General features: G+C 42.6%; 1 protein-coding gene across 1 annotated transcript in view; it reads left to right on the plus strand.

The window, feature by feature from the left end:
* The first annotated feature begins 2199 nt into the window (after positions 1 to 2199).
* The window catches only part of HBS1L (HBS1 like translational GTPase), a 113257-nt gene continuing 103757 nt past the window's right edge, over positions 2200 to 11699 (plus strand). The window contains exon 1 of the mRNA XM_006030672.3: positions 2200 to 2269. Within this exon, the coding sequence (XP_006030734.1) occupies positions 2200 to 2269 (70 nt within the window). The remainder of the gene's footprint in view (positions 2270 to 11699) is intronic.

The following is an 11699-nucleotide window of genomic DNA, read 5'->3' on the forward strand; positions in this document are numbered from 1 at the left end:
GCTTGGCAGGCCACATGGCGGTCCACGGGCCGTATGTTGGACAAGCCTGGCCTAAGCACATTGAACAGAGGGATCCTTTGAGTAATTCACAATGTTGCATTGTTTTTTTCCTGAGCTGCAATAATCTACAGACACTCCAGAAGTGGCAGAATGATGGGTGGGCAATCTTAGAATATTATTTTGAACCATGACATTCTGGAGGCCTAGACTGACTGATTTTTCATGGATCACAAGAGGCTTTTAGATTAAAATTCCTAATTTGTCTTTATATGTTAAAACCATGACAGGGCTCTATTACTCTTGCTTAAAATACTGTACAGAAACAGAACTAAAAACACCTTTATCCTAGAAACAATAGCCACATAGCAGTATGTAGGTAACAGAAAGGAGACCCAATTTAGGAATTTGTTACAGTTTTGAACATTTCTCTAGATAGCACTGTTGTAGCTAATTCATAACTTTATAAGATGTGTAAACAGTCCAGGTTATTCCATACAGAGGCACATGTGTATGGTTAAGGGCCTGCACATATGTATGGTTAAGGGCCTGCCGACCAAGCCCTACGAGGAGAGACTAGAGAACCTGGACCTTTTCAGCCTCTGCAAGAGAAGGTTGAGAGGCGACCTTGTGGTTGCCTATAAGTTCATCACGGGGGCACAGAAGGGAATTGGTGAGGTTTTATTCACCAAGGCACCCCAGGGGGTTACAAGAAATAATGGCCACAAGCTAGCAGAGAGCAGATTTAGATTGGACATTAGGAAGAACTTCTTCACAGTTAGAGTGGCCAAGGTCTGGAACGGGCTCCCAAGGGAGGTGGTGCTCTCCCCTACCCTGGGGGTCTTCAAGAGGAGGCTGGATATGCATCTAGCTGGGGTCATCTAGACCCAGCCCTCTTTCCTGCCTATGCAGGGGGTTGGACTCGATGATCTATTGAGGTCCCTTCCAACCCTAACATCTATGAATCTATGTCTTGGCATTTGTCAACACTGCATTTACTTATCATGGTGCGCATTCATCTGTCTTATTTAGGTCCCTCCAAAATTTCCCTGCATCCTTCTTGGTCTTGACAAATTTTGCTACTCTTGTGGCTCTCCCTTTTTTCAGATCAGTTAATAAATACATTAGCAATACTGCTTATAATGTAGAAAATAGGAGTAGCCCACCGTAGTCCTTTTATAATAAAAGGTCTGTAGTCAAGGTAATAAATCAATTGTCTTAACTCGTAACACATTTCTCATCTAGATAGTGGTTATTTAAATAATGACATTTATTCAGTGGGCACAGTTCTTTTGATAAGTTCTGATCGTTTTTCAATTAGATAACTATTTTGTGACATTGACACTATTTTTGCATGTGTAATTTTTACACTTAAACCCTAAATGACACATTATAATGAAGCATGAAGAATTTCTCCAAATTCTGGCTTTTTTTTTTTAGCTGTAGCTTTAAAAGAAACAGTATTTCACTACAGTTTTTAGAAAGAACACAGTTTTAGGGAATTAGAAGCCTGAATAACCTGAGAATGAGTAGGGACATTTTTTCTAAACCTTACAGGTAGCAGGTACAGAATTTCATAATCTTTCCTTTATTTTAAAGTCTTGTTAGACATTTAAACACACTTAACTTCCTGAGTAATCATATTGTGAACCTCTTGGAAATTGAGAATTATACAAAGTGAATAGAAGTTCTTTGTGAACATTTCTGTGAGATCCCTAGAAGGCATTTTAGTTAGTCAAAACTAGTGAAAAAAGAAAACTGTACTTTAAAAATATTGACTCAATGCAGAGACTTTATCACCTAAGCTACATAAATTATTGTGGAACAACTGACTTTTTTAAAGCACTGAGAACTGAATAGCTTAAGGGTCTGCTAATTGGCTACAGGCACCTTCAACTCTAGATCACCAGTTTAGATGAACAGAATGATAGCAACCAAAAATCAATACTCTTACTCTATCAATTGTTTGATGCTTTCTGAGAAATAAATTGGTGATGGTGTCAATCAGTTTCCATTGGACATAGCCTTGCATAACAAATGTCAGATTCTGGCAATCAAAGTGAAGGGACCAGTGACTGAAAGAACATAGAGGTTGAATGCAACCTGTTCATTGCATGTGAGAGGGGATCTTTTTGTTAAAGGTTTTGGATCTGATATCTTGAACAAGATAAGAGTGCAGAAAATGAAATGGCAGGGCATATCATGAGAACTGATGAGAGAAGGCATGTGAGCTACATTTTGGAAGCTGAGGTGGAGGATATCAGACCTCAAGGTAGATCAAGAAGGCAACAATGAGAAGATTATATAAAAACTCCTCTGGAAGGGATAGATGAAAATGTGACAAAGTGGAAGGAGACTGCACAAGATAGAAAGGCTGTAGTTAAGTTAAGGTGGTTATAAGGCCTTGAGGTCCGGGACACCAGAGAGAGAGAGGTGGTAGAGGCAGATTGATGTATTGTATTCCACATGATCTGGGGCTGAATGGAAGATGTTATTTTTTGAATTTGCTATAAAACATGTCACAGCTGATCTGCTCCATTGGTGACATCTGTTTATACCCTAAGTCTATTTAATAGGTGGAATAGGATCTGGCCCTCAGTGTTAAGATGATATATGGTTGTAGGATTCCGTGGGTGGCAATGTGCATGACAAGGTGGTTTGGTAAAGTGTTAGACTGAAGTTGTGGCATCAGTGTGGTTTCTGAGGGACTGGTAACATGGGGTGCCTGTGCACAAGCATGGAGACTGCTCCAACTACTTGAGTCTGCTGGAGCATGGTAATTACCATACTTCAGCAACCTCCTGCATCTCATCTATCAGTGTCCCCTTGCTCCAAAATGGCAGAAGGGGTGCTTTATTTAAAGCTCATTGAACGGGGGCCACTGATACACAAGACACTGCTGTGCTTTAGTTACAGTGGCTCTCAGAGATGCTCTAATTAAAGTGCTGCCACTCCACCACCTGAGCACGTGTAAAAGTGCCCATGAGGGGTGTAAAATAAGGTGACTTAATGAAGTTAACTTAACTAAGTCAACTTAAGCCACATTGGAGTGTACACGCACATAGCTCTTTGACATGGTGGCAGCCATCTTGTGAGCTAAGTTGACTTAACTAATGCAACTCATGATAATACACTTTGGAGGTGTATTATCTTGTGCCACAGTTAAGTTGGCTGTGCTTTACATATGTGTGTATGCTCTGACAGTTATGTCAACTTAAAAAAGTTAAGTCGGCTTACCTGTCAGAAAGTTAGTATGCAAGTTTTAGGACTGCACGGAAACATCTTGTGCCTTTCTGGGCATATGGCATATGTCTGGAAGATGTCATAAGTAGAGTGTGTGGAGGGGGCAATGTGGTTTGTGTATGGGATTGTGAGGGCCTGGTCAACTTATAGAGGAAGGCAGCAAAAACAGAATTGATACAGTGGGATATAGTGTAATCGGGGAGGGTGTGGTTGACTTTGTAGTGTTTGGTGCATTGGTGGGTGTGTGTGTGTGTGTGTGTGTGTGTATGTGTGTGTGTGCGCGCGCGCGCATACAAGGAAGCAAGAACAACCAAGCTGGTTTAAGAGGTGTGGCAAGGTTGGTATATATATGTGTGGGTGTTGTGGTGTGGTAGGTTTCAGAATGGATGGCATGTAGGAAAATAGGGCTAGCATGATTTGTTATAGTCTGATTTACATTGTAGCATGACTTGAGTATGTATATCTATATATATATGTGTGTGTGTAAGCTACACACTGTTGATGTGTATATGTGAAGAGGATGGCATGGCCAGTGTGTACCTGTGTGTGTGCATGTCTGTGTAGTGAGGATACAACATTTGCATGTGTGGGAGATGGTGTGGCTGATGTGCATATATTATTATTGTTATTTGTATTACCCTAGTGCAGAGCTTTCCAAACTTTTCATGTTGGTGACACACTTTTTAGACATGCATCATTTCGCGACACAGTAATTCAGTTCCGGGGGAGGGGCCAAGGGAAGCAGACGCAAGTAAGGGAGCTCCACGGTGCCCTTCCGCAAAATTTTCTGCATTTCGCGCGACACACCTACACACTGCCGCCGACACACTAATGTGTTGCGGCACACAGTTTGGAAAGCTCTGCCCTAGTGGGTAGAAGCCCCATCCATGGACCATTGAATCACTGTGCTACATTGTATACAAATACAGAACAAAAACACAGTCCTTGTCCCAAAGAGGATATGAGACATAGTATGGTGGTATATGCACACAGGTAGTTGGGTGTGTAGAATATAGCATAGCCAGTATATTTATATATGCATGTATGTAGGGGCATGGCACAGCCAGGGTGTGAACATGAGAAACAAAACTTGGCTGGTGTAGATGCTTGTTTATGTGTGTAGCACAGGGTTGGGCAATTATTTCAGCTGGAGGGCTGCTTAATGACTTTTGATGAGCTGTTGAAGGCTGCAAGGGTAGCCCTGCCCTTGACAGGTGCCCTGACCTCTGATCGCCACCTTGGGATTGGAAGTCCCACCCTCTAATCCTTGACCTTTGCCACCAGAAGTCTCCCTCCACTCCCCCCCCCCCCGCTCCGGGAAGTACTCATTTTGGGAGTGGGGATTTGCCATCTTGGAACCAGAAAAAAAACAAATCATGTACAGGCAGTCCTCAACTTACAACGTTTCACGCTTACAATGTTTCTAAATTGACACCATTTCAACTTTTTTACTTCAGTTTCAACTTTACAATGCTTCATCTGATGTGACACCATGTCAGCGAACAAGTCGCTGTGTAACCCATCTCCCTGGAGAACATCTGCCCAAACTTCCTTGGACACTTTTTTAAGAAAGCAGACAAGACTCCAGAAAAACCTGCATCCAAGATTCCTGAGAAGACTCCAGCCAAAAAAGTCTAACCAAGAGCCCTTCAAAAATCCAGCAAAGTCACCTCAAAGAAGTCCTTCCAAATCAATATGATTGCTATTTACAATATAAATACATGAATGTAGCTATATTACCCATCTATAATTGATTGAGTACAAAATTCTGGGCCATTTTTGGTGAAAACAGGGTATTGGGCCTTGGTTCAGGAACCAATCCCCCATTTATAACATTGTTTCCTATGGGAAAATTGGTTCTCAGTTACAACATTTCAACTTAAGACTGCCATTTTCAGGAACCAATTGTGTCATAAGTCTGAGGACTGCTTGTACTAAAAATCAAACATCTAATATAACATATTTTAATTTTATTTAAAAAAATATTTTGTCCTGATTTACATGTTTTTGCATAGTGTATATAGAAATGATTGCATAATAGCCCAAAATAAAGTCTTACTCTTATATATTATGTGTGTGGGAGTGTGTTCTTTTCTGATAGCCAGGGCAGTTTTTATGAGATTTAATATGCAGTTTAAATTCTGTTAAATTTGTGCATTTATTACAGCCTTTCAAAATATTTTAAAACTACTATCATATCCCCCACCCCCTTCTCCTTCAAACAAAACAAGTTCTATCAATCTTTCCTTATCCTGCTGGGTTTTTGGTTGTAGCCATGTTGGTTTAAGGATATAGACAAGCAAGTTTCTCTGAGTAGATGTGATATCTTTTATTAGACCAAGTAGTCGGAAAAAAGTTCTTAGCAAGCTTTCCCTGAAGAAGGGTGACTGCACCTTAAAGTGTGCTAAGAACTTTTTTCCATCTACTCAGTTGGTGCAATAATGGATACCATATCTACTCAAAGAACCTTTCCTTATCCTGCTTGCGCTTTAACTCACATTTCACCTTGACAATTCAGAACTGCCCACAATGATCCAGTTGAGACCTAACTAGCGTGAGTAGTATTATCACCTGCTATAGTACATGATATTCCAGTTAATGCAGCAAAGATTGACTTTGCTTCTTTGCAGCTGCATCCCCCTGCTGACTGGTATTGGGTCTGTGGGCCTTGTAAGGCATTCATTTGAAACTGTTGCCAATCACTGGAATCTAGTTGCCTATTAAACCCTCCTCCTGAAAGGAAACAATTTTGCAATACCAGGAGGGCACTTAACACTTGCTAAACTGCTTGACCACATGTGTGTCTGCCTGCATTTTAGTTAGTAAGTGTTAAGTTGAATGTGTGACACCACGTAATTCACCGCCCCCACCCACCATGTCCTTCTCAGCAGTATGACTGCTTAGCCCAGGGATCAGCAACATTTTTGGGCAGGATGCCAAAACACCCACAACCTCGACTTGTAAGATGTTGGTGTGCCAGGGGTGGATGGAGAGGGAACCATGAGGGGTCCAATCCTTGTTGTGGCAGTGCATCCCTGACCCCTTCTCCACTGTCCACCCTGAGGCACATGTGCCAAACAAAATACTTCCATGTGCCACATTCTGGCACCCAGGCCAAGGGTTGCCTAACCCTGGCTTACCCTGTTTTGTCCTTGTCTGTTTGATTTTTCCTTCCTAAGGATAGCCCTTACTTACATTTGTCTTTGTTGAATTTTCATTTCTTGCCTGTAGTCCCATTCTTGGCTGAACAGATGCTGGGACTGGTATGTGTTTATAGATTTGAGACTCCATTCATGCTTATAAATAGCTTGGTAGAGTTGAAAGACAATACAGGACCTGGTACATTGTAGGTATATTGGGAGCACCCTCTCCAAGTTCGCAGATGATACCAAATTATGGGGCAAAGTTAACACACCAGAGGGCAGGGAGCAGATACAGGCCAATCTGGACAGGTTGGATCAATGGGTAGAATGAAATAGGATGCAATTCAACAAAGATAAATGTAAGGTACTCTACCTAGGGAGGAGGAATCCCCAGCACACCTATAGGCTGGGGGAGGACCTCTTCAGCCACTCAGCGGCTGAGAGTGATCTTGGAGTCATAGTTGATTCCAAGATGAACATGAGCTGGCAGTGTAATGAAGCCATCAACAAGGCCAATCACACCTTGTCATGTATTAGCAGATGCATGATCAACAGATCAAGGGAGGTGATGCTCCCCCTCTATGCGGCATTGGTCAGGCTGCAGTTGGAGTACTGTGTCCAGTTTTGGGCACTGCACTTCAAGAGGGACACAGAGAATCTGGAGTGGGTTCAGAGGAGGGCCACTCACATGATTAGCGGCCTCTGTGAAAGACCCTACGAGGGGAAGTTGAGGGATCTGGATCTCCAGCCTTCATAAGAGACGTTTGAGGGGAGACCTTGTAGCCGCCTATAAGTTTATCAAGGGAGGACAACAGGGAATTGGAAATTCGCTATTTACCAGAGCACCCCTAGGAGTTACTAGGAATAATGTGTGCAAAATAGTGGAGAGTAGATTCAGGTTAGACATTAGGAAGAAATTTTTTACAGTAAGGGTGGCCAGAATCTGGAATGGGTTACCAAGAGAGGTGGTACTATCACTTAACTTGGAGGTCTTCAAGAGGAGGCTAGATAGGCACCTGGCTGGGGTCATGTGACCTTGGTCCTCTTTCCTGCCAGGGGCAGGGGGTCGAACACGATGATCCTTTGTGGTCCCTTCCGATTCTACAATCTATGAATCTATGACATCATTGGTGTATACTGGTACAGTTAATCATGCAGGTTACACTGGGGTAAAGTGGTTAGAAAATGTCATAGTTTCATAGTAGCTAGGGTCAGAAGGGACATGAACAGATCATCTAGCCTGCCCCCCTGCCACAGGCGGGAATGAATACTGGGTTCACAAGACTCCAGACAGGTGATTGTCCAACCTCCTCTTGAATTTGCCCAAGGTAGGGGCAAGGACCACTTCCCTGGGAAGTTGGTTCCAGATTTTGGCCTCCCTAACTGTAAAATATTGCCTGCTGATCTCTAACCTAAACCTACTCTCCATCAGCTTATGACCATTGTTCCTTGTCACCCCAGGTGGTGCTGGGGAGAAAAGGGCTCTCCCTATTTGCTGTTGATCCCCCCTGATGAGCTTGTAGGCAGCCTTTTGAAGTGTGGCGCCCAGTACTGGATGCAGTACTCCAACTGCGGCCTGACCAAAGTCACATAGAGCGGGAGTATCATTTCTCTGGACCGGCTTGAGATGCACCTTTGGATGCATGACAAGGTATGGCTGGCCTTGCTGGCTGCAGTCTGGCATCGGCGGCTCATGTTCATCTTGGAGTTAATAATGACTCCAAGATCCCTTTCTGCCTCTGTGCTTTCAAGAAGGCTCTCCAGCCTGTATGTATGCTGTGGATTCCTTCTCCCAAGGTGCAGCAGCCTGCATTTATCTATGTTGAACCCCATCCTATTCTCATCTGCCCACTTTTGTAGTCTATCTAAATCTAGTTGCAGCCTCTCTCTCCCTTCAAGCGTGTCTACCTCGCCCCATATCTTATTGTCATCAGCAAACTTGGACAGCATGCTTTCCACCCCCTCGTCCAAGTCGCTGATGAAGATGTGAAATAGTGCGGACCTGAGGACTGAGCCCTGGGGTACCCCACTGCTCACATCTCACCTGGGGTACCCCACTGCTCACATCTCGACAGGTTGAGTACAGCCCATCCACCACTACTCTCTGGGTGTGCCCCATCAGCCAATTTTTTACCCATCCAACTGTGTAGGGATCAATGCCACAGTCGCTTAATTTATTGATGAGAATGGGGTGAGAGACAGTGTCAAAGGCCTTCTTAAAGTCTAGAAAGACTACATCCACGGCGACACCATCATCCAAGGATGGTGTGACACTATGGAAAGAAAAGAAACACATCCCTGTGCATGGTAACCACACTGGTACACAGATGTAAGATTATAAGGAATTCTAATTAGATAACTGTTATTGTCTTTAGCATTATAATAATATGAGCACTGAAATAGCATTTTGTATATATGGTATTGCACATACACACACAGAGCGTATATTGCATAGAACCATAGAAAATTAGGGTTGGAAGGGACCTCAGAAAGTCATTTAGCCTAACCCTCTGCTCAAAGCAGGACCGTCCCAGCCAAGACTTTGTCTACCTAAGTTTTAAAAACCTCCAAGTATGCAGAGTCCACAACCTCTCTGGGTAATCTGTTCCAGTGCTTTATTACTGTCCTACTGAGAAAGGTTTTCCTAATATGGAACTTAAACCTCCCTTGCTGCAACTTGACACCATTGCTCCTTGTTCTGTCATCTGCCCCCACTGAGAACAGTCTAGCTCCATCCTCTTTTGAACCCCCCCTTCAGATACTTGAAGGCTGCTATTAAATCCCCTCTGATTTGTCTTCTCCAAATTAAATAAGCCCAGTTTCCTCATCCTCTCCTCATAAATCATGTCCTCCTGCCCCCTCGCCATTTTGTTGCCCTCTGCTGGACCTTCTCCAATTTGTCCATATCTTTTCTGTAGTGAGGGCCCAAAACTGGACACAGTACTCTGGATGTGGCCTCACCAGTGATTAATAGAGGGGAAGAACCACTTCCCTCAATCTGTTGGCAACGGTCTTACTAATGCATCCCAGTATACTAATGGCAACAAGGGCACACTGTTGGCTCATATTCATCTTATCGTCCACTGTAACCCTCAGGTCCTTTTCTGCAGAGCTGCTGCTTAGCCAGTCATCCCCAGCCTGTACTGGTGTATGGATTTCTTCCATTCCAAGTGCAGGACTTTGCACTTATCCCTATTGAACCTCATGAGATTTCTTTTGGCCCAATCCTCCAATTTGTTGAGGTCTCTCTGAATCCTAGCCCTACCTTCCAGTGTATTTACTACTCCCCGCAGCTTGATGTCATCTGCAAACTTGCTGATGGTGCACTCCATCCCATCTTCCAGGTCACTGATGAAGATATTGAACAAAACTGGCCTCAGGACGGACCCTTTGGGCACTTGAGACCAGCTGGCAACTAAACAGAGAGTAATTGATTCCTACGCTCTGAGTCGTGATCCAGCTAGTTTTCTATCCACCTTACAGTCCTTTCATCTAACCCATACTTACTCAGTTTGCTGGTGAGAATGTTGTTGGGAGACCATATCAAAAGCCTTGCTAAAGTCAAGGTATATCATGTCTACTGCTCCTCCTACATCCACAGAGCCAGTCATCTCATCACAGAAGGCCATCTGGTTGGTCAAGAGTGACTTGCCCTTGGTGAATCCATGCTGACTCGATTAATTGTACATGTATGCACATGTATGCACACACACACATATATAATGTGTATATACATGTATAACTCATGAATATACACATGTAATGCATATACATGTATAAGACATACAAAAAACTAGAACTCTTGGTTCCAAAATGATACCTTTTATTAGACCAACTGGGAAACCACAAGAAAATTGTCCTTTTCTGCAAGCTTTCGGGAGCAAAGTCCCTTCATCAGGCTCTGGGAAAGGTATAGATGGTACAAGATGGTAAAAAGTCCCTATAGGTAGGAAATAAACTTCACTTCTGCACAGAGGAAGCTGAAGATGGAAGGCTGTCTCCCTCTGGGTCCATTAGTGTCTTTGTGAGCTGTGCTAAGTAGCTCTTTGATGTGTTGATTAGGTAGAATTCCTTCCTTGGAGGTGTCAGATGGCAGGCAGGGAGGTAAAAAATCTATCTTGTTGTTCTGCAATGACGTTTAAAATCCAAAATCAGCTAAAATTCGGCATCGTCCATGTTTCAGGGGTGCACTTGGTAGCTGTGTTGGTGTGAGACAAGAAGACATACAAAAAACTAGAACTCTTGGTACCAAAATGATACCTTTTATAATGATACTTTTATCAAAATGATACCTGTATACATGTATAATGTATATACACAGATCATGTATAAAGCATATGAATGTATGTATATACATATACAAGCAACTCCTGCTTAGCGCTCTTAATCAGATCCTGAAAACCCGAGCGTTAAGCAAAACGAGTGTTAAGTGAAACCGAAAGTATTTGATGACCCAAGATGGTGACTGGAATTGTTTTTAATGACCCAAGATGGCGACCATAAGCATTATAACAAAACCCGCTGAGTGCTAAGTGAAATCAGGTATCAATTTAAAATGAGCATTATAGCAAAATACCGCTAAGTGAAACAGTGTTACGTGGGGGTTGCCTGTATTGTATATAGCAATCAGGACTCCTGGTAGAGGCCATATTGTTTATTAAACCAAGCAGATTTTTGCAAAATAATTTCTTTAATTGAAATTTTTTTGGCAAAAAATCTAGTTGGTTTAATAAAAGATATCACCTCTACCATGAGTCCTGATTGCTTTTGCTATTTGACCAGTACGGCTACAACCTGGATATATTTGTATCGTGCATAGACACATAGACGCATATCACACACAACGTATATACATGTTGTATAATGTATATGCACAGATAACGTAAAATACATATGTAATGTATAAAACATATACACTTAAATATAATAAACATATGCATAATAATAAACATATAATGCATAATGCATACACAGGAAACGTGTATGCATACACACACATTAGGCAATCAAGGCTCGCAGACAGAGGTGATGTCTTTTATCAAACCAACAGGATTTTTGCAAAAAAATACAGCTACAACCTGGATACCTATACACGCATTATACATGTACATATATGCAGATGGCATATAATGCAAATATGCAACAGGCATGATGCAGATACAGGTATAACCTATCGTGCATATACACACATAGTGTATAGACACATATAATGTACAACGCATGTACATGTATAAGGTGAACACACGTGCAGAGCCTCTACACATCCACTCAAGTCTAAGGACGCTGCCACTGCCTGCGCTCCTGGGGCAGGAGGGG

The sequence above is a fragment of the Alligator sinensis genome, unplaced genomic scaffold (assembly GCF_000455745.1).
Source record: "Alligator sinensis unplaced genomic scaffold, ASM45574v1 scaffold417_2, whole genome shotgun sequence".
Classification (NCBI taxonomy): domain Eukaryota; kingdom Metazoa; phylum Chordata; order Crocodylia; family Alligatoridae; genus Alligator; species Alligator sinensis.